This window comes from Lepidochelys olivacea, assembly GCF_965140295.1.
Source record: "Lepidochelys olivacea isolate rLepOli2 genome assembly, chromosome: 3".
NCBI lineage: Eukaryota > Metazoa > Chordata > Testudines > Cheloniidae > Lepidochelys > Lepidochelys olivacea.
The window spans coordinates 85982339-86009257 of NC_140413.1; the positions used below are offsets into that span (position 1 = coordinate 85982339).

A 26919-nucleotide genomic window follows, 5' to 3' on the forward strand; every position below is an offset into this window, starting at 1 on the left:
AGGGGGCGCAGGGGAAAGGCGACAGCCAGCCAGGAACGCAACCCTTCCCTCTCCCCCCCCCCGCCCTCTCATTTTTGAGAATTTTGCCCCTACTGCCTCTCCGTACCCATTTCCCCACCGTAGTTCTTTTACCCCTGTTTCGATCTGAGGGCGGCGACCGCCGCAATTTCTACTGCGCATGCTCAGTAACAGAAAAGGCGCACGCACTCTGCAGCTCCCGACGCTGCGTTGAGGATTGGCTTTCTGACGGCGGATGTGATGTCATGACGCAGTGAAGGGACGTGCCGGACTGGTCCGTTTTGGGTCCCGCACGCACGCTCGGACGCACGTGGGGGGCGGGGGGGAGGTGCGTCAGCCTCTTTTTTGCCGGCGAGATGGAGGCGCTGGACCGGGTGGTGTAAGTGGCGGCTCCGGGGCGGCGCAGGGGCTTGGAGGGCCCGATAGCGCCGGCTGCTTCCACGCCCGCCGCCTTCGGCTCCAGGCGGAGGCTCCGGGGGGAGCCCGGCCCCAGCTCCCGCCCGGCGGCCGGGCAGCTCAGTGCGGGGGGAGCGGCTGTCCGCGAGGTGCGCTGTGCCCCCAGGCGGGCCCCTGCCCAGGAGCTGGGCTCCCAGGCCAGTGCGGGGGGAGAAGAACAGCGTCACCTCCCCCCCCATCGGCCCGGTTGCCCCAGGGGAGGCACCGACTCTGCTCCGTCACGGGGTATTAACACGTATCTCCCCGGCTCTGCCCGCGGCCAGCCGCCCGCGAGGGGACGAGAGGATCCTTCGCGGGGCCTCCAGAGGTGTAAACACAAAGGAGGGAGGATGCTGGGTGCTGTATTAGGGCAGAGCCCTGTGGTTGTGGGATTTGCTGTAGGGGGAGTCCCTTGCCTCACTTGGTCCTCCAAAATAACCTCCCTAACCCACCCCACTACAGCCCACACCGCATGACATTGAAACACTTTGTGATTTAATTATTAAGCAATCGAAGTTATTAACAAATCAAGATGCTTTTACTATGTCATTAACCAATTGTAGAATACTTGGTCAGTCATTTTGCTGTGAAAATAATATATATAATATAAAAATAGTAAATGAAATAGTGAATACACACTACTGTGGCTCTTTTGGGTAACGTTGGGCCCTAATTTGGCTTCTGAACCAGAGATCTGAGTATCACTGATCTAGAGGTAAGGCACTCATTTCTGGTCCTGTTTAGCATTTCAGGAACAAACTCCTCCATTTAGTAGATCAATCGTGTCTAGATGCAGGCAAAAGTTCACAGGTAATCCATAAAGGTGGTGCAGTGATCACTGGTGAAACTGAAATGGAACATCTATCTTAATAGAGGACAGTATGGTTACTTGCAGGAGAGGGCAAACTACGGCCCGCGGGCCAGATCTGGTGAGTCACGACTTTCAGTCCGGCTCGCCAGCCCTGTGGCGTCATGGGGCTAAGGCGGGCTCCTGCCTGCCCGGCCCTGCGCTGTTCCTGGAAGCGGCCAGCACCATGTCCCTGCAGCCCCCAGGGGGCTCAGAGGGCTCCATGAGCTGCCCTCATCTGTAGGCATCGCCCCTCGCAGCTCCCATTGGCCGGGAACAGGGGAATGGTGCAGGGCCAAGGCAAGCAGGGAGCCTGCCTTAGCCCCGCTGCGTGCTGCTGCCACCCCAGAGCCACTCGAGGTAAGCAGCGCCAGGCTGGAGCCTGCACCCAACCCCCTGCTTTGAGCCCTCTGCACCCTGAGCCCTCTGCACCCCAACCCCCTGCCCTGAGCCCCCTCCTAAACCCCACATCCCTCCTGCACCCCAACCCCTTGCCCTGAGCCCCATCCTGCACACCACGCTCCGTCCACACCCCAATCCCCTGCACCAGCCCTATATTCATGGCCCTGCATACAGTTTCTCCACTCAGATGTGGCCCTCAGGCCAAAAAGTTTGCCCACCCCGGTTAACTGTATTCTTAGGACCCGAATTCAGGTTAGTCACGGTAGCAATTGTTCATTAGCAGTCTTTCTTCTAACTCTGTATTTGTACATGAGGATACATCATGAAGTAGCAGAGAAGTGCCAAGCATAACTTGGGCTTTTTAATTCGCCTTTAGGCTGCCACTGATGGGCTCTTAAGAGGATCTCCTCTAGTCCTCATGAGCCATAGTGTGTGGGGCCGTGATACAGGGTTTTGGTATGAAGGGAAACCATCAGGACTTCAGCAAGGATGTGGAAATATTACCACACCTTAAATTTCAAGTCAACAGAACTCAGGAAATTAAAACTTAAGGCCAAGACTTTACCTTCAATTTCAGTAGGTGGTTTTTTTTTGGGGGGAGGGGGGGAGGGTTGTTTACAAGTAAAGTATTTTCATTAACTCCTTTGAGGTTATTTTGTATAGTACTTATTCATATTTTTGTTTTATTGACAGAACATCAACCAGCAGTGATTGTTTCAAGCATAGTCTAATATGTTTTGTGCAAGTTAATTTTGTAATTAATATATCATTGCAGAAAGCCTAAAACTAAGAGGGCCAAAAGGTTTCTTGAGAAGAGAGAACCCAAACTCACTGAAAATACAAAAAATGCCATCCTCATAAAAGGTGGAAATGCAAACTTAACAGTGACTGAAACACTTAAAGATATTGTAAGTATATTGTTGGAAATATGTGTACTGAAATAAGTTTTTAACATAGGCTGTGTATCAGGAGTAATTTCACACATTTTTAAAATACATTGTTTCACATGTTATCTACTCAAAATCCGATATTTCCAGTCTTGGTTTTGTATTCCTCCTGCCCCCAACCAGTGTATGTGACAGTCGGTGTTGCCAACTCTACCAGATTTAGAGAGTAAAGTGACTGCCCACTGCCAGAGGACTAAGATGAAATTACAAAGACTTATGTTTAAAATGCTCCCTGATAGTACAGAGCTTTCAGCTTCTCCCCAAACCCCAGAATTCTAATGAAGTCTGTCCCACAGCCTGTTAATTATGCACCTTCTGTGTACTCCCCTCTCCAAGGGTTATTTACCTTCTTCCCCCTTCCCAAGCTTGTGTTGCAGAGATGAGGAGGAGGCAACCCACTTTTCTCAGGAGTGGAAAGGGAACAGGGAGCACAGCTTCCCTGAGCTGCTAGGCTCTTCCTATTTCCTCCTCCCCTCCTGTGAGAGCTGTTCCGTCTCCCCGTATCCAGAAACTCCTCTCAGCTCCTGAGGGGTTGGAGGTTGGCAGGCAGAGTTCTCCTCCTGATTGGCTGCCTTAAACCCTGTGGGTGTACCCAGGTATGCACTCTACTCACTGGAGCGCTCATTGTAGTGTCCTGCTGCCTTCCTGTTGCTGGGGGGCGGGGGGTGTGTGTCATGCCTAGCCACAGAGAGAGACTCCTACAGTGGGGAGTTTTTCCTTGCTGCTTACTCTCTGCCGGAGCCTTTCACTTACAGGTGTAGCTATGTACTGGAGTGTGGATGCAGCCTGTATTTCACTGAACATATCCTACACACTGCCATCAGTGGTTTGTCTCGTAGACGTAGCCTATTGTATGTTGGACCAGAACTGCAGTATCTGAGGGGAAATGGGATTTATCGCTAACATGAAAGATGCCAAATCATAAGGACTAAATCATAGATTTATAGATTCCAAGGCCAAAAGGAAGCATTGTGATCGTCTGCATAGCACAGGCCATAGAACTTCCCCTAAACAATTCCTAGAGCAGATCTTTTAGAAAATTATCCAATCTTGATTTAAAAATTGTCAGTGATGGAGAATTCACATGATCCCTGGTAAATTATTCCAATGGTTAATTATCGTTACTGTCAAAAATTTGTCTTATTTCTTTTCTTAATTTGTCTAGTTTCAACTTCCAGCCATTGGATCATGTTATATCTCTCTACTAGATTGAAAAGCCCATTATTAAATATTTGTTCCCCATGTTAATGCTTTTAGACTGTAATCAAGTCATTCCTTATTCTTTGTGAAACTAAATAGACTCAAGGAGCTCAGTCACTTTAAGGCATGTTTTCTAATCCTGTCGTCATTCTCATGGCTCTTCTCTGACCCCCTTCTTGAATTGTGGGCACCAGAACTGGACACCGTATTCAAGCAGCAGTTGCACGAGTCCCAAATATAGATGTAAAATAACCTCTCTGCTCTTCAAGAGTCCTTTGTTTATGCATCCCAGCATTCACTGAGACATTCTGTAATAATCTGACTGTCTTTAGGTCCAGGCTTCAAGAGCTAACAAAAAAAACTTATTAGAAATGTCTGTAAAAGGTCCTAAATAATTAACAAAGGTCAAATACACTTCAAAATAAATCTTTTAAAATAAATTGAATTTTGCCCAAACCTGACTTGATGTTCAGCTATTTTACCTGCAACAGTTAACGCCATCTGACACCTAAAATAGCGCCAAAAAATAATAATGCTGTGATAGGAATGTGTTTGCCCTCTGCTGTTGTAGGGAGGTGCTAAACTTTGACTTTAGGACTAATTGTGTTTAAAATATTTTATGTGTATTTAATTTTGCCTAATGTGTATTATTAATATGGGAGTTTAGTAGTGCTCTGCCTTTCTGTAATGCTTTTCATTTTAAGATCTCAAAGCTGTTTAAAGAAACTATTATTTTCACTTGGAGGTGTTAAGCTTAGGTTTAATCCCTATTTAACAGATGGAAAACTGATGTATGGAGAGGTGATATGCTTTGCCCAATGTTGCATAGGTATAATTTGTGTTGTAGTAACACCTAGGAATCCCTATATCTACACTGCAATGTGAGCGCAGTGTTAGCAGAATTTGCATTAGCAATTCCTGAGTATGTTTAAGCATCCATACTCATTTGTAACCCCAGGTTAGGAATTGTTGAACCCTTGCTCCGAGCCTGGGGCTCTAATATCTACAGTGCATTATGTATGCTCAAGTATAACCACCCATATCCCAGACTTAGTAATGCCCTCCCAAAATGTGACTGCTCTACCCCTTTTTTTGTGGTGTGGTGTGCGAAAACTTGACAGTTCAGAAGTGTAGGATAAGTATAAAATTAAAGAATTAAAGTTAGCTTAAATTTGGTTAAGGAAATATACATGTATTGTAAGGAAAGGCCCTGACTAGCAAGTAGAAGGAAGGCCTCAAAAATAAGTGATAAGGCCAGAAGGAGTAAAGTAGGGAGGATGTTTGGCTCAAAGAATAATGAGATAAGAGGAAGTTTCTCAAAAGAAGTCCTCTGACTTACAGGGATGACTGCAGGTGGTTTTAAATAAAACAAAGAGACTCTGTCTTGAAATGAGCCAACACGGCCCTTCCCCAACCCACACGCCAATGTTAAAGCCTATGTGAACCCAGATGCAATGGGAAAACTGTTGGACAGTAAGAAGAAGGGGAGGGAAGGCCTTGCAAAGAAAGGTGATTGTAAATCTTATCTGGATTAAGACTGGAAATAAGAGTGAACTGTCTCCAATTGGTTTTTAGCTGAAGTCAGTAATTTGCAATGACGTCACTTGTTCATTAAAAGTATAAAAAGTAAACTCTTAAAGGGTTCATTGCTAATAGCTGCCTGACCATGTTGGAGCCAACCAGTATGGGTCTAAGCACCATTGGTTGTAAGTGTCTTGATCAAATGCTTATAAGTACTTTGTTACTGTATTGGATGTAGTGACGGCTTATTTTTAGTTTAGAGCAACTGCATAAAGACACTTTGGATTTAATAAAGCAATTTATGGTTAAATTGATGTCTGGTGATTTGTGATTTCCCATATTAATAATTGGAGCAAGAGGACACAGGAAGTCAGTCTGTGGTATTGTGGAATATCTTTGGCAGAGCACTAGTGCAGTGGGGCTGTGTCTGTACTGCAAAGCAATAGGGCTTGAACCTTGGATCCTGGCATGACCCAATCTTGGACCCTCCACCCCCATGGGTCCTGGTCCTGGGTCAGAGTGATTTGTATGAAGACGGAAAGGGGGTTAGGTTTGTGCCTGAGTTCAAACCCTGGGCTTACACTGCAGTGTTGATGTACCCCAGTCATGGACCAGGTCCCCATGTGCTAGGCACTGTTCAGTTGGTGTGTCAGGGCCATAATTAGGAATATAACCTGGAACTCCTCTTCCAGTGCTCTAACTGCAAGGCAACATTTCCCTCAATTTGTATAAACATTTTAATAAAATAAAAATAGTGTAGTTTACTTTGAAATTTAATATCTCTCGTACAAACGTTGAGATTATTTTGAGTGGGAGGTGAAGGTGTTCTGCTCTGTTCTGGTGTTTCAAATGTGTTTTTTGGTCTCAAGTGTGTTTTTTTTAAACCTCTCCGCTTTAAAATTAGTAATCCAGTCTTAGATCTATACTTTCTTGTCGCTTTTGTGAGCATGTCTATAGAGTTGATTTCTTTCTGGGATAGACTGCACCTGATGGCCACTCTGTTTAATTCTCAAGTAATTCATTTATCCTTTTGATGCCGTTTTCATGTGGAATTTTAGAAAGAACAGTGCTTAGTATTTCAGTGTGTTAAAAGAACTTTCTCCTTAACTTCAAATTCTTTGTTTTACAGTATGCTCTGAAAAAGCCCTTTGCTGTCCTGTACAAAAAGTAAGTTACATTTTGCAATTTTAAAATTGTTTGATAAAGTTGGGCTTAATATTTTCACTCTAGAAAGGTGCCATGCAGGCCAATACAGTGGATTTAAAGAAAAAATCTGGCTACATAATAAACTGAGGGTGAGTCTAAATGACGACAACAACAACCTGGAAAAAAGCCCATAGGTGTTTAAATGTCTGAGTCCAGTCCCATTTATCAAAATATATGAAGTAAAAACTTCGCAAAAGGGACAAGTTACTGATCAACTTCACAGATGATCCAAATCTGCGTGAATAGTTAATGAGATATGGTAGCAGTTCAGCTTGGCACAGATAAATTGAAAGAGTAACATTAAATCTATAAAAGGTAAAGTTGCAAGTAGTCTCAATAGGAAATACAGTTTATAATCGAATATATTTATATAAAATAGAGAGCCATTAGGCAGAAAGTTGTAATTCAGGTGCTTGGATGTACTACCTCATGAAAATCTAGGAATATTAAACATGATATGGATGAAAAGGCAAAGACAACTGTAAGCTATATCATGTGATACCTGAAAGGCAAACCTTCATTTTGTGGAGGGCAGCTTATTGCACTTCTGGAGTACTGTCTCTATGGTTGTTTGCAATTCATGCATCATAACAGCGAGGAAATGTGGAGAAGAGTGCATCTAATGACAGAAGGACTTTGACATAGGGAACACTAAGGAAAGACTAACAGAATTAATATTTCAGAATGGTAGCCGTGTTAGTCTGTATCAGCAAAAGCAACAAGGAGTCCTTGTGGCACCATAGAGACTAACAAATTTATTTGGGCATAAGCTTTCATGGGCTAGAACCCACTTCATCAGATGCATGGAGTGGAAAATACAGTACCAGGTATAAATACACAGCACATGAAAAGATGGGAGTTGCCTTACCAAGTGGGAGGTCAGTCTAACGAGACAATTCAATTAACAGTAGGATACCAAGGGAGGAAAAATCAATTAATATTGCTTTGGATCCGAGACGGAACTCAGTTTCTAAAGCTGAAGTAATCTTCTCAGAAGAGCACAATAACCCAAGTGCCACCATGGCACCTAGTGTGAAGTCATACAAAAAACAGATTGACAGAGCCAGAAGAGTACCCAGAAGTTACCTGCTACAGGACAGGCCCAGCAAAGAAAATAACAGAACACCACTAGCCATCACCTTCAGCCCCCAACTAAAACCTCTCCAGCGCATCATCAAGGATCTACAGCCTATTCTGAAGGACGACCCATCACTCTCACTGATCTTGGGAGACAGGCCAGTCCTTGCTTACAGACAGCCCCCTAACCTGAAGCAAATACTCACCAGCAACCACACACCACACAACAAAAACACAAACCTATCCTTGCAACAGAGCCCGTTGCCAACTGTGTCCACATTATCTATTCAGGGTACACCATCATAGGACCTAATCACATCAGCCACTCTATCAGAGACTCGTTCACCTGCACATCTACCAATGTGATATATGCCATCGTGTGCCATCAATGCCCCTCTACCATGTACATTGGCCAGATTGGACAGTCTCTACGTAGAAGAATAAATGGTCACAAATCAGACGTCAAGAACTATAACATTCAAAAACCAGTTGGAGAACACTTCAATCTCTCTGGTCACTTGATTACAGACCTAAAAGTCGCAATTCTTCAACAAAAAAACTTCAAAAACAGACTCCAACGAGAGACTGCTGAATTGGAATTAATTTGCAAACTGGCCACCATTAAATTAGGTTTGAATAAAGACTGGGAGTGGATGGGTCATTACACAAAGTAAAACTATTCCCCATGCTTATTCTCCCCCCCCCCACACACACACACACACCCCGCCGTTCCTCACACGTTTTTGTCAACTGCTGGAAATGGCCCACCTTGATTATCACTACAAAAGGTTCCCGTCCCCATCCCCCCCCCGCTCTCCTGCTGGTAATAGCTCACCTTAAGTGATCACTCTCATTACAGTGTGTATGTTAACACCCATTGTTTTCTGTTCTCTGTGTATATAAATCTCCCCCCTGTATTTTCCACTGCATGCATCCGATGAAGTGAGCTGTAGCTCATGAAAGCTTATACTCAAATAAATTTGTTATTCTTTAAGGTGCCACAAGTCCTCCCTTTCCTTTTGCGGATACAGACTAACACGGCTGCTACTCTGAAACAAAAAAATCCAAATCTTTATCTTTTTTCTTTTCCCCCTTCAGAAAAAATATTACCAGACCTTTTGAGGATCAGACATCACTGGTAAGTATAAACCACATTTTATTTAGCTTGCTATGGAACAAGAGAAACTACGTACAGGATACTGTCAGTCATGCAGGGCTGCCATGGAAAGTAGTTCTCCAAGGTTCACTGGAGTTATACCCCAGAAGCTAAATTATAGGGAATTATTGTGCAATTTGGAGTAAATTGAATATCTGTAATACTAGATCGTGAGAGATACTGCTGTTGGTTTTATGTTGCCAGGTTATTTTCTGGTAACACTCATTTGTCTGAAGGCAGAACCCTCATGCTATTATTGTGGAAATAAAAATTTTGGGGTGCTCTTGAAAGTGCATGCATGTTACTGTGAAATTATGACAAAACAGATTTAGGATTATAGAACATTGTTATAAGTAAAGGAGCTTGTTTTGAAGGGAAGGATAATATTTTTAAACAGCTCTCTTATAAATTCACATCAGCCTCATGGTCATTAAAGTATGTATTGTTTATGTGAATATTCATCTTAGTTTCTTCACAAATAAAAAATCCATAGGGGGAAAAGACTAAAAGGAAAATTTAGGGTGTCCTGTAAAAATTGCTTTTCTTAATTATATTTGAGTAGAGGAAGAGAAGCACGTATTAAGCTGAGGTGTTCTGCCTGACTTCAGCAGTGCAAATCAAAGATCATGAATCACAAGTTTTATTCCAGAGTTCACGGACAAGAAGTTTCCATTTAAAAAATTAAAATAAAAAATTAAAATTAAAACAAACTTTTTCGGGGTGTGATGGCTGTTATATACTTCTTACTAAATTTGGTCTCAGTTCAGTGCTTTAAGGTCAAGTTGGTTTCTGAACAGGAAGTCAAAAATATCAAAGCATTGTCTTAAATCCTGGGGCTTGTCTGTTTTAGAGAGTCATGGAACAACATACTTGTTTAGAGCAAAGACTGCTGGTCACAGATGGTTGGTTGCCCATAAGAGATGAGAAGTGATAATATACAATGGTTTCAAAACAGACCTCATTTGAGATGGATTCTTCTAGATATTGACTCGGATTTAATCACACCTTTGCTTTTTCAGGTACAAATCAAATTAGGGCCGCCTTTGATATAGATATAGATATATATATTTTTAACATGTTCTAAATTCTCCAAATACTTTTTATTTCTTCATATTTTGCATTGACTACATTCTAAGACAGTATAAACTTTTGGATAAACAATTCATTTACTTTACTGCTAGTCCTCTTTGCATTTGTATTACACTGCCAGTTGTCCAATAAAACAGATTATTGTGGTAACTGTGAGAAAATTATCAGTTATGAGTTCCTAGAAATGCCCACAGTGTAATGAGGGAAAAAATCCAAGTCCCTGTTGCTAGAGCAGCCTTCACAAAGCTGTTGCCATTCGTGGCCCGGCTCTCAGTGTCAGCCTTGCTTCCTGGTGCCACATACAGCTCACTTTTCTCCTCCTCCTTGGTTACCAGTCTCCTTAATTGATCCTTCACTGGGAACATGCCTTGCATCTGTTGAGGGGCGGAGCCACCATAGCCCAGTATTGCACTATTCCTTGCCCTGGTTCAGTGTGGGGCCTGTAGACCCCATTACAATAACAAATTGCATCTTTACTGTTCCATTTACATGGGGTAATGTTATCACCATTTTGTCATTTATGTCATTTGTTAGTATTACTGATAGGAAGAGTTAACCACAACAAACAGGCTCAATTCCTGTGGGGAAAAAATATGCTGACGTTTAAATATTATGGTACAAGGCGACAAGGGATAGATTGACAAATCGTAGGCTTCATGTAATGTATATAAAGTGTTTTGAAGATTAAAAGACCCATATAACTATAAAGTGGTGTTTTGTGGCATCCTCACTAAGACTTATCTGTTTTGTTCTTTGTTTTTGCCATTGTTTTATTTTAATGGAGAGTTGTGCATCCATATGTACTAACACTGGAGGACCTTTCTTAATGTCCACCTCAAAGTGAAAGGTTCAGTTCATCCATATGATAGCAAATGAGTATGTTCTCTTGGCGGGGACTCAATATGTGCATATAATTAGGACAGCATGCCAGGCCATGTATCTTTTCCTCTGCCAAATTGCTAGCAAGTCAACCAAGCTTCCTTTGGTATGTGTCCTTTAGAGCAGGGGTTCCCAAACTGTGATATGTGTACACTGGGGGTACACAGATAAATTGCATAATGGTGGATTTTATTATTTATTGCATTTTCATAATAGGCTACTTATACAAAGCTTTCAACCTCTGTGGGAATTTGTTTTTAAAATATGGTAGTTAATTTACTTCAAGATGTATTAATGAGAACACAGATATGTCGCACTAAAACTATATCTGTACATAGCCGTGAAATATGGACAGATGGCTAAAGACAGGTAATGTTAAGAAGAACACACAAAGTATCAGTGACAAGAAGAGTAGTGGTATGCAGGCAGCTGGTAGATCTGGAAGGGATTATGCAATAAGAAAAGTTTGAGAACCTCTGCTTTACAGGATTTCTCTTTGGTCTCAAAATTTCTAGTTCACGGATTTTCCTCCATCTCTTCTTGGTTTTAAGTAAGGCAGAGTATTTTGATGAACATCCAACATTTGAGTTAATTGCAACACTACATTATTTTCCTTTTTGGGAATTAGTAGTGGGAATCCAGAGGAAGATGAGTGTCAGTGAACTGCAGGATGGTACAGTCAGTTAAATGGGAGCAGGGGGTTAGCCCCTGTCCTGTGTTCCATGCTCTTCAAATTTCCTTGCAGACAAACGTCCCTTATCCTGTGAAATGTGCACAGCATTTTCCAACAGTGCTGTTGGGAACATTTAAACTAAAAATTGCAGTATTGCTACCTCTGCTTCCCAAAGCATTCATAAATTATGATCTAGGCTCCAAAAATGATGGAATTTAAAATATATATACCCACACTAGTATGGCTAAAAATAGCAGGGTAAATGCAGCATCATGGACTACACAAGCATGCCAAGGATCCTTGGTATGCACTTCCATTGCTAGTCTGTCTACACTGCTATTTTTAGCCATGGGAGTGCAGGTATGTCTATGCTGCAGTCACGCTTTGGATTTCAGTGTAGACATATCCTAAATGAGGAAATATAACTGTTTACAAGTATTTAACAGGATGTTGCATCAAAAAGGGCAGAAGAGGAGTTTAGGGCGACCAGTGAAAAAAATGTAAAGAACAAGGAGTAATGGGACAAAATTAGGAAGTGGAATTTTTAGCTCAGTGATACTCAGACTGTAGCTTGCAAGCCACAAGTGGCTCTTTAATGTGTCTCCTGCGGCTCTTTGCAGCACATGATATTAAAACGCTGTGACTTAATTATTAACCAGTCAGGATGCTTTTATTATGTTGTTAACCAATTAAGTTATCAGCTTGCTTTAAGTTATTAACTTATTTGCTGTGAGAATAATATACAAGAAATATTTCCCATCATACTGTTTAAAGATGAATAGTGCTATAGTAAATGAAACCATGAATTCACACTTCTGTGGCTCTTTTGGGTAATGTTGATTGTTAATTTGGCTCCTGAACCACTGAGGTCAGAGTATCACTAGTTTAGGTCAAATGCCAGGAAAGATCTATCTGGCATGTGTATAAAACAATGGATGAACCTCCCAAGGGGGAATGGGTTACAACCTGAAATTTGTAGCTGTTCAGCTGATGTAACTGTGACATTAGCTGTCACCAAATCTTTAACATGTTTGCAAACTGAAGTTTGTGGTCTTTTTTAATCTTATAGGAGTTTTTTTCGAAGAAGTCGGATTGTTCTTTGTTTCTGTTTGGTTCACATAATAAGAAGAGGCCTAACAATCTCATAATAGGTAAAATGTTTTCTTAAAAAAAATGGGTCAAAGAAATGGCTCTTGAGAATAAATGTCTAACCCAACATTTTTTGTTTTTTTTCTTTCATAGGTCGTATGTTTGATTATCATGTCCTGGATATGATTGAGCTAGGCGTTGAGAAATTTGTGTCGCTAAAAGATATTAAGGTAAGATACTCTTAAACAATGCAGGAGCTCTAGTGACATCTGTTGGTGAGCACTTGTAGTGAATCTGGTGTACTTTCAGTAAAGAAAACAAAACCATTTCACTATTGCCTCTTTTAGACTTCCAGGATTAACATATGCATTCACATCAGAATCTTATTTTTGTGCTTTGTAAAAATGTTGCTAAAATTAACTATATGTTTTCTAGTGGATTCCTTTGCAAAGTTTTTGTTGGGAGCAAACCAGGTCTACAATTTTTTTAGCTGCAAACAGGAATAATTCAATTTACAAAGCTACTAGGTTGGATTCTACCCATGGGAGGCCTTCAAAGTTATTGAAGGAAGTTATGGGGGAAACCATGTATGGGTTTCCAAGGGCAGAATTCATCTCACTGTAGCTAAGGATATTTCTGTTATCAGTGTGAGATACTTCTGAGACTTTCTCAGGCCATCAATTATACACAAACCCTGGTTTTCAGGAACTGTATCTGGCTCAGTCTGAGGGCCAACATTTTGACTTCAAGAGACTTAAAAAACCCCAAACCTAACAGCAAACCCACCTTGGTGTGATCATATTAAGTTTTGATTTTGCCAAAAAATAGGTTAGCTATTTTATATGCCTTTTTACACTGTTATAATTAAGAAACTACACAGATTAGCAACTACTTAGTTTGCAGATTCAGAACAAGTAGTACAGATGAAAAAGATCTTTTAGGTAGCAAGAAATTTAACTCTGAAAAGTGATCCCTCACCTTAAGCTTGATGATTTTCACAAGTATTGCACAGCAGGGAGTTGTGGTCAATTGGCTATATAAGGGTGTATCAGAATCAGAAGTTGGAAATGGATTGAATGATCCAGTAAGTCTTTTCCATCTCCTTCCCAATGCAAGAAATACAGCATGCTTGCTTGTGTTTCAAGTAGTCTAGTTCTAAACAGTCCCAAACAAATGAACTTCCATTGTATGGTCTTTTCCACAGTCTAACACGTTTTACTATGAGGAAGCTTTTCCTTATTCAGCCTAAATGAGAATAACACTCACTATTGTTTAAAAACACTCAATGCAAACACTTCCAAGTACAAGTAACATGTATGGATTTATTTTTTAAAAATGCCTTTCTTTTTGTGTTTATCAGAGACCAGAACAGCTCAGAATGGAATGTGCATGGTCACTTGCATAAATAATATGCTTTATAACTTAGTTTGATATTTGTCCAATAGAACAGCAAGTGTCCGGAAGGAACAAAGCCCATGTTGATATTTGCTGGTGAAGCATTTGATTTAAATGAAGAATACAGAAGATTGAAAAGTCTTCTCATTGGTGAGTATTTTGAAATAAGACTTTATGAGCAGTAGGACTTCATAAATCTGTGGCAATGCTAAATGTTGAGAAATGTTGGCTTGCCTGTTAATGTTTGTCCATATTCAAGAATGCAAGATAACATTAAGGAAGCAGTATTAGGATTTACAACATACCATAAAACTGAAGTTAAATCTGTCATTATCAAATCTGTTTCCAAGGATGGAAGAAAGTAGATCAGCCTGGGAAAGCCATGAAGACTAGAGGTGGTTGAAGTGGGGAAACTGACATTTCAAAAGTTAATTTCGTCCTGAATCGGAACAAAAAGTCAATCTCCTGTGAAACGAAAATTCTTCTCAAAACGTTTTTTGGAAATATTGAAACAACCTTGTCAAAATACTGTGTTTTCTAATGGTAAACTATTCCATCAGAGAACTTTCAACCAGTTATTATCAGGACCTCACTAGGCTGAATTTTGGGTTCAACGTGTGCAGTGAAAATGAGAAGTGGTTGTTAAGGCAGAAACATACAATTAAATGTGTTAATTAACTTCAGGCTAGGCACAGATTTCCATTAAACAGAAATGTACAAACTTTTTTGTTTGCACATCAAGGGTGGGAGCCATTGGAATAGGCGGAGAACATGCAGATGGTAAATAAGGTTTTGGATTTTAATTAGGAGTGCTGAGAGCAACTACAAAAATGGGTGTACTTTCTACATCAATTATTTTTGTCTAAAATAATTTAACTTGTTTTATTTGGAGCTTAAAAGTAAGATGGTATCGTGGCATTATTCATAATCTGAGTACTCTTGGGAAGTAAGCTTTAGGAGTGAAACTAGAAGGTAGAATGACTGGAGATCTGTTCCCCTTCTCGTGCACTTCTTTTCCTGCACCAAGATTTCATTAAAAGAAAGAGGTGGTGCTTAATCTGAATGGGATTTTGGGGGGAAAATGTGGACTATAAAGTGGTGTGTGTGGGAATGTTGGTAGGGCATGAGCAGGGAATGAAAAGATGGATGGAGGCATGGAGATTCAGATGAGAATCAAACTTCTAAGCTTTACTCATAGTTAAATCCCAAAGATCCATTTTTGCCTATGTTAGTTTAAAAATTGCCACTGCCTTTGGCTTCATAGCTGCACAATCTTTCTAAACTACTATTGGAGATGCTAAAAAAGAAGACTTTCTGTGACTGCTGCATTAATAAATTAATTACTGCTATTCTTAAGAGCTCATCTATGTATTTTTCAGAGATATAGCACCAAATAGGACGAATTTTATGGCAAAGCTATTTTTCATTCAGTTCTAGGAGCTGGGGGCCTGTGAATGATTAAATGATTACATCACTGTCCATATTACATAGGATGCAAACCATATAAGACCAGGTTTGTGCCACTTTGCCCAAATTTCTGGAAGAGAATCACTACACACCAGTAACCCCACACATTCTTGTTCTAATGTGCATCCCCTTTTCACATTGTTGGGGCGATGGATTGAAATGCGCGCACACAATTGAGATTTATACAAAATACAGGTTTACAGCTGAAATGGATGGTGTTGCCAATCGTTGACATTTGTTAGATGAACTGAAAGTCTAGCCCTTTGAATTTATTTTGTTGCCCATCTGAGTAAGCTATCCCTCTGCCATTTGTTTGCCCTTAAGCTTTTGGTTACACCCAAATATACGTCAGTCAAATGCGCATCCATTTTTTTGCTGCAGAACATATGCCAAGTACACATCAAATGTCTTGATGTTTTGTTGACTTCAGTGAAATGTCTAAAGACAAAACAATAGGTGGAAGACGGGGGTTCCTCAGATTAAGGATTTAGTGAGATGTTGATACCATCAAATAGTTTAGTCTTACAATTTGACCTCCTATGAAATTGCTGTTATATGATAGGGAGTAGATCTTTCTGGTCCTGAGAAAGGTAATGTATTTAATCCATCATTTTGTTGCCAAGAAACTTAGGAAACTGTCACAGCTGTAAAGAGCTTGTTACTATAGCGCTACTGCCAAGAGCCCGGAGGCTCAGTTACCTAATGACCCCTTGTTACTAAACCATGTGACGTTGTTGTTAGTGTTAAACAACCAGGTTTTCATAGACACGTGGTCCATAAGGACATTTTGTACGTTTTTGGGAAGTCATGTGATAGCGATCCCACGTTCTAGAAATCAGTGGGGGTAGGGGATGAACTTGCATATTGTATAATAACCAAATTAAACTAAACTTTTAAATCCATTTTTAAAAAATTGAGGACATCTCATCATGGTTTGGATATGTAAATAGCAGCTTCCCTTTACCCCTCTACATAGATGAACCAGGCAAAGATTTGTCACTTTCTTCCCCCTCCCGTTTCCATACAAACATTGTCTTAAAATTGTAGTAGTGGTTTTACTGCCATTGGTTTTTGGTGCCAATATTAGGAGTCTGTTGATCTTCTGTGTTCCTGTGAGATGTAGTTGCTGCTCCCCTGGTTCTAATAGCCTCCTGTGCACATATTTGTGATACACTTCACCACTCGTTCCTTTATTGGACCCACTTGTGTTCTAAAAATTGGCAGATGTTGGGTCACTCTTCTTAAAATGCAGGCTTGGACTGAATGGGAGGAGACCTGTTTGTTTTGAGATAGCACTTAAGTTTCTCCTTCATCCCTATCACCATGTTTGCACAAATTATTTGGAGTCCAGTACATAGATATGCAGGAGTCATTTAGATTCTTTGAAAAAGAGAGGGTAGAGGTGGTATGAGGGAGACAAAGAGGAGCATAAAACAACTGTTTCATGTCCTGCTCCGCCCATCATACTGCTGCAAAGTCCAGCAGTATTTGTGCTTTTCAGACAAGAACTGTTGCCTCTTCCTAGGAAGTGGCCAAATTATAAATTACTTTGAAACACACATTTCAAGTCCTTGAAGACAAAATGGAAGTTATCAAAAGCTCTTTTGCTGTGGTTACTAAATCAGACATCCTTGAAACACATTAAGTGCTCAGAGAAAAACAAGGGGTAAACTGGTGGCAGGAATTAAAAAGATAACGAAAACAAGGTCTCTAATCCAACAACAGTGGAGTGTCTCAAAAACTATGAATAAGCCAAAATTTTCAAATCCCTAAAGTTCCAGGGAGGAAATACTGTCTACAGCTGGTGGATGTCATAGACCACCTGTATTTGGATATAAAGATCATCCTGTGAGTGGAAAGCTATACCACAAGAACATACTAAAGGATAATCTGCCAATAAAAGCAATGTAGGTACAATTTCACATGCCAGAAGAGACTGTCTTGGCTACAGCCTGACACTAAAATAGAAGAAAATATTTTACCGATGCCTTTTCCTCTAGATACAAATCCAGTAACCCAACAAAGGAGGAGGGAGAAAATATTAAGTGACCCAGAGTATTTTTCTGGCTAAACTTTAGGTAGTGTCCACCAGTAAGACTTTGTTTTCAACATAGCTTCATCACTGATGCTCCCAGAAAAAGGTCACTGAGGAAAACACTGGCTGAAGAATCTGAAAATGAAACTTAGAGGGAAGTGAGCCATTCAGCCGTTCTGCTTCTGGGTATTAATCTTTTTTTTTTTTTTTTTTTAATTAACATACTCTGTTAAGGTCACATCCTTCCTCCACCCTCTGCAAAGGGCTGACACGTTTGCATGGTTGTGTGCTCTTTGCTCATACACTATTTTAATGGCCCTGATATGAGAATTATGTTAGACAACTAACTGATAACTGGTATCTGAATTTGCTCCCTGTAAAACTGTAAACACAATCTGTAAGTTTTTCTATTTGTAACTGACCATGTAGTGTTTGTCTGCTAAATGTGTATATCTACAATAGTAAAAATATTAATTGCAGTGCAATAGCAAGTATTAGCTCATTTAAAAAAGAGCAAAAGTACTCTGTTTAACCAGAGACAAAACTGTTTTTTAAAGCAATGATGGTCTCAGGTTTCCAAGATGATATCATAAACAATGGGGAGTAAAAACAATCAAGATAACACTAAACACTATCTCCTTCTTTCTTTGTATATGTTTATCTTGTATTGATCTTGATCACTTATTTATACCTACTCTGACTGCTGGCTTTGGTACCAGAGACTTTTAATCCATCACTTTGTCCAGCAACATCATAACTTAGCTAAATGTTATTTCTGTACTTATGTATACTTAGTGAAACATATGTGAGATCATAGCTGAAAGTTTAGAAGAATGGATAAACTGAAATAAGTATGTCTTTTTGTATTTCACAAAACTAAAGTTACTGTTGCTATTGAAGCAATGATAATGTCTGTTCTTCTGTCTTTTTTGGGGTGGGGTGGGTTGGGTTGAGTTGATGTTTTAAAATAAGATCTGGAGCTTGTATTGCTACCAAATTATTTCTGGAAAGTGGATGTCTGTTATGCTGTCTTACCAAGATTTCTGCACTTGCTTAAATTTGCACATGTGAGTAGGCTCAGCGGGACTACTCATGTATGTAAAGTTAAGCATGTACATACATGTGTAGTTCCATTGAGCGTACTCACGTGCAAAATTAAGCAAGTGCAGTCTTGGCAGGATTGGGGCTTGAAGTAGTGAATAATCATGCATGTGAGTCAGAAAGGACCCTGTTTAGCATTACTGGGGTTGCCTCTAGAAAGGCCAAATCCGTTTCTAGTTAATCTGATATTCATCCCTTATAACACAGACTTATTATCAAATAAACTAGAATCAAAAGTCCTGCTTATCTTAAACCTCCTTTTTGAAAAACCTCTTTATTTTAAAAAAGTAAAAGTGCCAGGTTTCTTGAAATATTCTTTCAGATTTCTTTCGAGGTCCTACTGTGCCTACTATTCGCCTGGCAGGGTTAGAGTATGTTCTGCATTTCACAGCTATGGATGGAAAAATTTATATGCGAAGCTACAAGTAAGTGTTGTCATTCCCCCCGTTTACATTGTCTAACACAGAGGTAGGAAAACTACGGCCTGCGGGCCACATACAGCTGCGGGACTGGCCTGCCTGGCCCCTGAGCTCCTGGCCCAGGAAGTTAACCCCCAGCCCCTCCCCCACTGGCCCACCTCCTCCACAGCCTCAGCTCACTGCTCCGCCGGTGCAATGCTCTGGGCAGAGGAGCAGTGAGCTCCTGGGGCAGCGCAGCTGCACAGCCCAGCCTGACCCGGTGCTCTGTGCTGCGCGGCTGCCTGTCCTAGTGCAGCCGTGCCTTCAGCCACCGGCCCTCCAGGCAGTGTGTTAAGGGGGCACGGAGCAGGGGGGTTGGATAGAGGGCAGGGGAGTTTGGTGGTGGTGGTCAGGGGCCGGGGGGTGTGGATAGGGGTCGGGTAAGTCAGAGGGCAGGGAACCGGGTGGTTGAGTGGGGGGAGGTGTCCGGGGGGGGGCAGTAAGGAAGGAGAGAGGGGGTTGGATGGGGTGGCGGGGGCAGTCAGGGGCAGAGGGTCTGGGGGCAGTCAGGAGAAGGGATTGTTGGGTGGGGGGGTAGTCAGGAAGGAGAGGGGAGTTGGATGGGGCAGTTAGGGGCGGGGGATCTGGGGGTGGTCAAGGGACAGAGAGCAGGGGGTGGATGGGGCAGGGGTCTGTCAGGGAACAGGGGGGTTGGATGGAGCAGGAGTCCCGGGGTGGGGGCATCAGGGGGCGAGAAGCAGGGCGGTTGGATGGGGGCGGGGGCAACAGCCTCCCCTAACCGGCCCTCCATACAATTTCAAAACCCAAAAAGTTTGCCCGCCCCTCGTCTAACAGGAGGTTAGATTTCATTTCTATCTGTAGCCATTTTCCAGGGCCAGATTCAGCCCATGATTCTGTGCACATGTAACACTAACAGACCCTGGTTGTCAGTAAGTGGGATTGAACCTGGGACATCTGAAGCTTAGTGCATGAGCCTCTACTGCATGAGCTAAAAGCCACATGGCCCCGACCTACGGCTGTTGAGCAGACTCATTAATCTCTAAGTGGTCTCAGTGCCACTAGAGGAGACAGAACACCACACTCAGGAGGTGTGTGGGTTACAAACACACACAACTGTATTGAAATCAATGGGAGTTGAACACGCATTCAAGATCAGACACTGGTACCGTGGTTATAAGTTTTCTGAACCAAAAAAAAATGCAACAGTTGCACGTTTTCTAAAGGCCAAGTTCTGTCTGGGGTCCAGAAAATAATGAGAAACATAAGTATGAAATGCAGTAAAGGTGGACAACGTTGATTTTTTTATTTATTTATTTTTTGTTCTGTGTCTCTCTTCCGCAGAGTGTTGTTGAAGAAGTCGGGATGTAAAATACCTAGGATTGAACTGGAAGAGATGGGACCTTCATTAGATCTGGTGATGAGGAGAACACATTTGGCTTCAGAAGACCTCTATAAATTATCTCTTAAACAACCTAAAGCCCTCAAGGTATATAAATCTTGTATTTTATACAAAAATCTTTGCTCTGCATCATACATAGTCTTTAATACAGAACCAGTTTTAAAGTAAACCATGCAAAAGACCAAGGGATGAAGGTGTTAGTTCTTCTTTGAGTGCTGGTCCCTGTGTGGATTCCAAGCGTGGGGTGCACATGCATGCCATGTGCCTTCACCGGAACTGTTGATAGTAGTGTCCATTGACCCGCTCATGTCGTGCATTGATCACATGGTGTGTCCGAGGCTGCATGGGTTGACACCACTCCAGTTCCCTCGTACCGCCACATGGCCAGAGTTGGAACCCAGTCCCTCCACACTCTTAGCCACTTGAGAGTACTGCGTTCAACCTTTTTTTCACTGTATATAGTTTCTTTATTTACTTAATTAGGTAGTTGTCCATTTTTCGTCCATAGCTAGTTAGGTTACTTGTTGGATCTTCCCCGTTTGGGGCGTCTCTCCCTAGCCCAGGGATTATGCCCTGTCAAGCCGGGATTAAAAACTATGCTTTGTGCTCTCCCTCCTTTTCGGTGAGCGATGAGCACACCCGCTGCCTGTACTGTCTGGGCGAAGCCCACGTCGTCTCTCGCTGCTCTGTCTGGAGCGCCTCTCCGTGGTGGATCCGGGTGGCACGCGAGCTTTGGCTCCAAAATTTTCTAATGGTGGAAGCCATGCACTCATGTGTGCAGTAAGGCCCGGCTCCAGCGGAACCACCGGAGCGATGCCAGTCATGGTCGGTGACCGCCTCGCCTGGTCCCTTTCGTACAGCACCGCCAACACTGACAAAACCTCACCGCATGCACAAGAAGTACGGGCACAAGTGTGGCTCCCCAGTGGGGACCATCTCAAAATGCAGTGTTTCCTCTCCGAGCTGGGATTGGTTGGGGGAGAAGTTGCGTGCAACAGGTGAAGGTCCAACTTCGACTTCAACACCTCCTTCAAAGAAAGCGCACACAGAATATCGTTCTAAATGCCACCACTCTCCACCGACACTGTCAATTCCAACACCGGGACCTTCTGTCACTTCCAGCACCATCGACCCCCTTGGTTCTGTCAAGCTCAGTACTCCCAGTCCCATGCACTCCAGGCGGTTTATCTTCACTTACACCAATGGCAGAGCTTATGTTATCCTTCACTGGTACCCCACCACAATTTGGAACCCCATCAGGTCCCAGATTCCCTACTCTGGCCAGTGAACCTCTTGTCCTCCGTCCTGCTCCGACGACAACGGCCGAGTCCCTTCTCCCAGTCGACCATCCTCCGACATCACCGCTACTGCCGGTACCACCTGCAACATCGACTCCCCCTTTCCCAGAACAGTCAGAGTCCGACTGGTCTTCAGAACCGGACACAGCTCTCACCTTCTTGCTCTTATAGTCCAGATCCTTGGCACCATGCCTATCCTCCAGACTACGGTCACACCACTGATCCTTAGTTCCCGGTACCTGTGGACCCCACCCAGGCATGGCAACTCTTTGGCCATTTTGGGCCTCATGGGACCCTTACCATCATTGCAATGCACACCACCTACACCGCACCTTTCCCATGCATACAGTGACTGTTCAGGGGAAACCCCTGGATCCTCTGGGTCCATCGGCGGCCCCGATCACACCACCAGAATTGCCTATTCTTACAGGCGTTTCATCATCTCCGGATGATACCCTGATCCAATCTTCCCTCTCCCCACCAGATGACCACACACAATATCAGTCCCTGCTCTGTCGCATGGCCACGGCCCTCAACCTTCCACTAGAGGATGTTCAGGACCCCCATGACCAATTCCTGGACATGCTTCAATATCCAGGATTCTACTGCACAGCCTTACCCATTCATTTGGCTACCTTACAACCAGCCCAGATGGTGTGGCATACGTCAGCCTCTTGTGTCCCATACTAAAGTGAGTGGAATGCCGCTATTCTGTCCCCTCTAAGGACACAGATTTCCTGTTTACCCACCCACTGCCAAATTCCCTGGTGATCAATGCTGCCATCGCACATGCCCGTCAGCAGCACTTTAAATCAACACCACCAGATCGCAATGCCAAAAAATTAGACTTGCTGAGTAGAAAAGTTTATTCATTAGCGGGGCTACAATTCTGTATTGCCATTTATCAGGCCGTTCTGGCCAAATACAATTTTCTATCCTACTCCCAACTGGCAGATTTCCAGGACTCTTCTTCCTGACCAACAGCAGGACTTCCAACGCATGGTAGATGAGGGAAAGCTGGTGGCCAAAGTCATGCTCTAGGCCACAGCAGATGCTGCAGGCACTCCCTCTCACTCCTTAACCCCCAGAGTCGTTCTGTGTCGTGACTCGTGGCTATAGTCCAGCGGTCTTCCAAAGGAGGTCCAGATGACGGTGGAAGACCTCCACTTTGACCACAATAAACTGTTTAGTGACAAGACGGATGAGACCCTTCACTCCATTAAGGACTCCCAGGCCACCGTTCCTTCCCTGGGCGTCTATGCCCCAGCCCCCACCCACCGACAACAGCATCCACCTTTCCATCCTCGTCCTCGCATCACTTATCACCTGTACCCCCAGCGACCCTTGGAACTGCTTCAGCATCAACTTCACTCTCAATGGCCCTGGCACTCTCCCTCTGCCGCTTCCATTTCTCATTGACCCAAACAATTGTTTTGACTCATATAAAGACCTGAAAACTTCCCATAACCCTTCCGGATGCACCTCCCATCATATCCAGGGGTTGTCTGGCACTCTGTCTGCACTTCGAGTTCCATCAACTCTGACTGCTGGGTGCTAGACGTCATCTGTCAAGGATACCTAATCGAATTCCTTTCCTTCCCCCCATGCTACACACCTGGGAGCTGCCCCCCTCCCTCCCAAACCCTATCCAACTCGATCTTCTTCACAACGAAAACACTGTCCTTGTCCACAAGGGTGCCATAGAACCTGTGCCACACTGCCACCATGGCTTCTACTCCCCCAATTTCCTTATTCTGAAAAGGGGGGAGGTATGCGCCCCATTCTAGACCTCCACACCTTAAACAAATTAATCCGCATTTTTCACTTCCGGATGGTCACCCTCCCCCTTACTATCTCTTCCCTCCCACATGGAGCCTAGTTTGCTGCTCTTGATATGAAAGACACGTACTTTCATGTAGACATTCACCCTGCTTATCACAAATTCCTTTGTTTTATTATGGCAATGCCTATGATCAGTTCCATTTCCTCCCCTTTGGGATCTCCACTGCCCCCCGCGTATTTACCAAGGTCTTTGCGGTTGTCACAGCCTATATGCACCGACTGGGGCACACCCTATTTCCTTACCTAGACAGCTGGCTTCTGGTAGCACCCTCTCGCTCCTGCCTCCTGCCCACCATGTGCACCTTACACACCCTCCTTCAGAGACTAGGAGTATGCATCAGTGAAGAAGAATCCGTCCCTACCCTCCCACTTAGCTTTATAGGAGGACATTTGGACTCCATGACAGCCAGAGCTTTTCTTCCCAGGGACTGCTTAACTGCCCTTGTTACCCTCATTACCATGCTGAGACATCCACCCACACGTGCCTGCCAATGCTTTTCCCTTCTCGGACACATGGCGGCTTGTGCTGCTGTTACACCACTTGCCCGTCTCCATATGCACGGCCTCCAACATTGGCTCCACACAGTCTACAATCCATAGGAAGACTCTCACCAAGCTACTAGTCCTCCTCTCCAGCGTCTTGACCTCCCTCTCATGGTGGTGCAACCCTTCCACAGTCCTAGTGGGCATACCATTCATGCCCCCCACACAACTGCCACCCTCACCACAGACATGTCTTTAGCGGGTTGGGGTGCCCACCTCGACACCCACACTGTTCAGGGCCTCTGGTCCACATGAGAAGCACGAATGCACATCACCATCCTTGAGCTCCAAGCAGTCTGTCTGGCCTGCCAAGTGTTCCTAGACTCCCTCCACATCCAAGTATTCTCGGACAACAGGACGGTGGTCATATACATAAACAAGGCAGTGCCTGGTCCCCCTCTCTGTGTGCAGAAGCTGGTGCCTCAGACCCTCCACCACGATGGATGCTGCCATCGGTCACACTGTCCTACACAGTTGGTCCTCTCGAGAGCCCTTGCGCCCACCTCCTCCTTGAGTAGTGCTCGCTGTATTCCCACTTTGGAATCCACATAGGGGCCAGCACTCGAAGAAGAAGGTTATTTATTGTAACTAGAGGTTCTTAGAGATATGTGGTCCCTATCTGGATTCCAATCCCACCCTCCATCCCTCTGCTCCGGGCTCTCCTACCCCCTGGTGAGAAGGAACTAGAGCGGCGACAATCCACGCAGCCTCTTAAAGCCTTGGATGCACCACATGGTCGACGCATGCGGGTCAGTGGACACTATTATCAACAGTTCCATCTCCAGCGTATGGCACGCATGCACACCCCACGCTTGGAATCCAGATAGGAACCACACCTCTCAAAGAACCTCCCATGACAATAAGTAACCTTCTCTTATTGCACACTATCTTTGCAATGTTCAGGTCTTTTTGCTAAGCTAACTGATGTCATTGCATGATCTATAGAGGGACGCACGGGTAGGGCAGGATAAGGAACTGATCTGGTGGCATATAAAGACAGGAAAATAAATCTTTATACTCTGGATTTTATCTGTACAATACCATTTTTAGGTATAGTTATCTTAAATTGTAATGGAAGTTTAATTACTGGTGAATATGGTGACTTGTGATGGCAGATACACTTGCCTTCAGTGACTGAATTGTATTCTGGGCCCAGAAATGTTAACATTGTTCTTACCTTGCAGCCAAAGAAGAAGAATATCTCTCACGATGTCTTTGGTACATCATATGGTCGGATCCACATGCAGAAACAGGATCTCAGTAAATTACAGACAAGGAAGATGAAAGGGTTAAAGAAGAGACCTGCAGCAAAGATGACTGAAGAAGAGGAAGGGATTAGTCCAAAAAAATCAAAATCGGTCTGATAGGATAAAATAGTTTTGGACTTTTGATAACTTCAGCTTTTGCTGTATTTGTCACAAAATAAATGTGGCAGATGTGGACCAGTCAGCTGCCATTTTTTAAAATGCTGTAGTCCTGTAATTATTTTTAATGTATAGTCCTACAAAAGTGAACTTCAGTGGTGTTGAGCTGTACGCTGACATTATTTCCTCAGGTGTCTAAAGCTCGATATGCTTATTTGGAGAAATCAGTAGAACAAATTATTAGATAATTGGCTTTCTTCAATGGTTTACTAAATGGCCTTCTAGGGTTTTTATCCTGGGGACTCTTGTTAGACTAGTCTTGTCATATAAACCCTTTCTGGGAACTGAGCTGTTAATGTGTAAATGTTGGCCTTGATTTGTTTTCAGCTAATGTTAAAGGTATTTGGACTGTTTTACATAACTTTTTGACTACTCATCTCTAACTTAATAAACTTTGGACTATTTTATTAACTATGCATTTCAAAAAAGAGAAACTATATCAATATTAGTATGTGCTAATGAACTATGTCCTCTTTGTAACTGAGCATTACTTACACTCCCTAGAATTAGGAATGATCTGTCAAGCTGCTTATACCTTAGTGATGAATGTAGTATCTGAGCACCTGATACTCACCATGGGTACATATGAGACCTTTGAGTCTCTTAAGCACAGAACCTTATGCTTGATTTCCATATGGAGTGCAAGGGACAAGACTAACTTATTCAGTCTACTGTGTTTTTTAATCTAGGTATTTATACCATGCTCTTCACTATATTTGAGTACCGTAGAGAGACTGCTAAAGAAGCTGTCAAGGTTCCTTCCCCACTCTGAACTCTAGGGTACAGATGTGGGGACCTGCATGAAAACCCCCTAAGCTTATTTTTACCAGCTTAGGTTCAAACTTCCCCAAGGTACAAACTATTTTACCTTTTGCACTTGGACTTTATTGCTGCCACCACCAAGCGTCTAACAGATATATAACCAGGAAAGAGCCCGCTTGGAAACATCTTTCCCCCCCAAAAATCCTCCCCAAACCCTACACCCCCTTTCCTGGAGAAGGCTTGATAAAAATCCTCACCAATTTGCATAGGTAAACACAGACCCAAACCCTTGGATCTTAAGAACAATGAAAAAGCAATCGGGTTCTTAAAAGAAGAACTTTAATTGAAGAAAAAGTAAAAAGAATCACCTCTGTAAAATCAGGATGGTAAATACCTTACAGGGTAATTAGATTCAAAGCCTAGAGAATCCCTCTAGGCAAAACCTTAAGTTACAAAAAGACACAAAAACAGGAATATACATTCTATTCAGCACAGCTTATTTTATCAGCCATTTAAACAAAACAGAATCTAACACATATCTAGCTAGATTACTTACTAAGTTCTAAGACTCCATTCCTTTTCTGTTCCCGGCAAAAGCATCACACAGACTGAGAGAGAGCCTTTGTTTCTCACCCCCTTCAGCTTTGCAAGTATCTTGTCTCCTGATTGGTCATTTTGGTCAGGTGTCAGCGAGG

General features: G+C 43.0%; 1 protein-coding gene across 1 annotated transcript; it reads left to right on the plus strand.

Moving 5' to 3' along the window:
* The first annotated feature begins 250 nt into the window (after positions 1-250).
* RPF2 (ribosome production factor 2 homolog) lies at positions 251-25504 on the plus strand. Its single transcript, XM_084623664.1, has 10 exons — positions 251-397; positions 2478-2610; positions 6500-6537; positions 8752-8791; positions 12520-12601; positions 12693-12769; positions 13985-14084; positions 18860-18962; positions 20298-20442; positions 25223-25504. Exons 1-10 carry the CDS (start codon positions 375-377, stop codon positions 25400-25402), a joined length of 921 nt encoding a protein of 306 aa, XP_084479790.1. The 5' UTR covers positions 251-374; the 3' UTR covers positions 25403-25504.
* The last annotated feature ends 1415 nt before the right edge of the window (positions 25505-26919 follow it).

What these genes read in the sequence shown, in the direction of transcription:
- RPF2 (XM_084623664.1), top strand. Translation starts at nt 375, where the DNA reads ATGGAGGCGCTGGACCGGGTGGT. An exon ending in GCCTAACAATCTCATAATAG is followed by an intron (nt 12,602 to 12,692) that starts GTAAAATGTTTT and finishes TTTCTTTCATAG; the next exon opens with GTCGTATGTTTGATTATCAT. An exon ending in TGTCGCTAAAAGATATTAAG is followed by an intron (nt 12,770 to 13,984) that starts GTAAGATACTCT and finishes TTTGTCCAATAG; the next exon opens with AACAGCAAGTGTCCGGAAGG.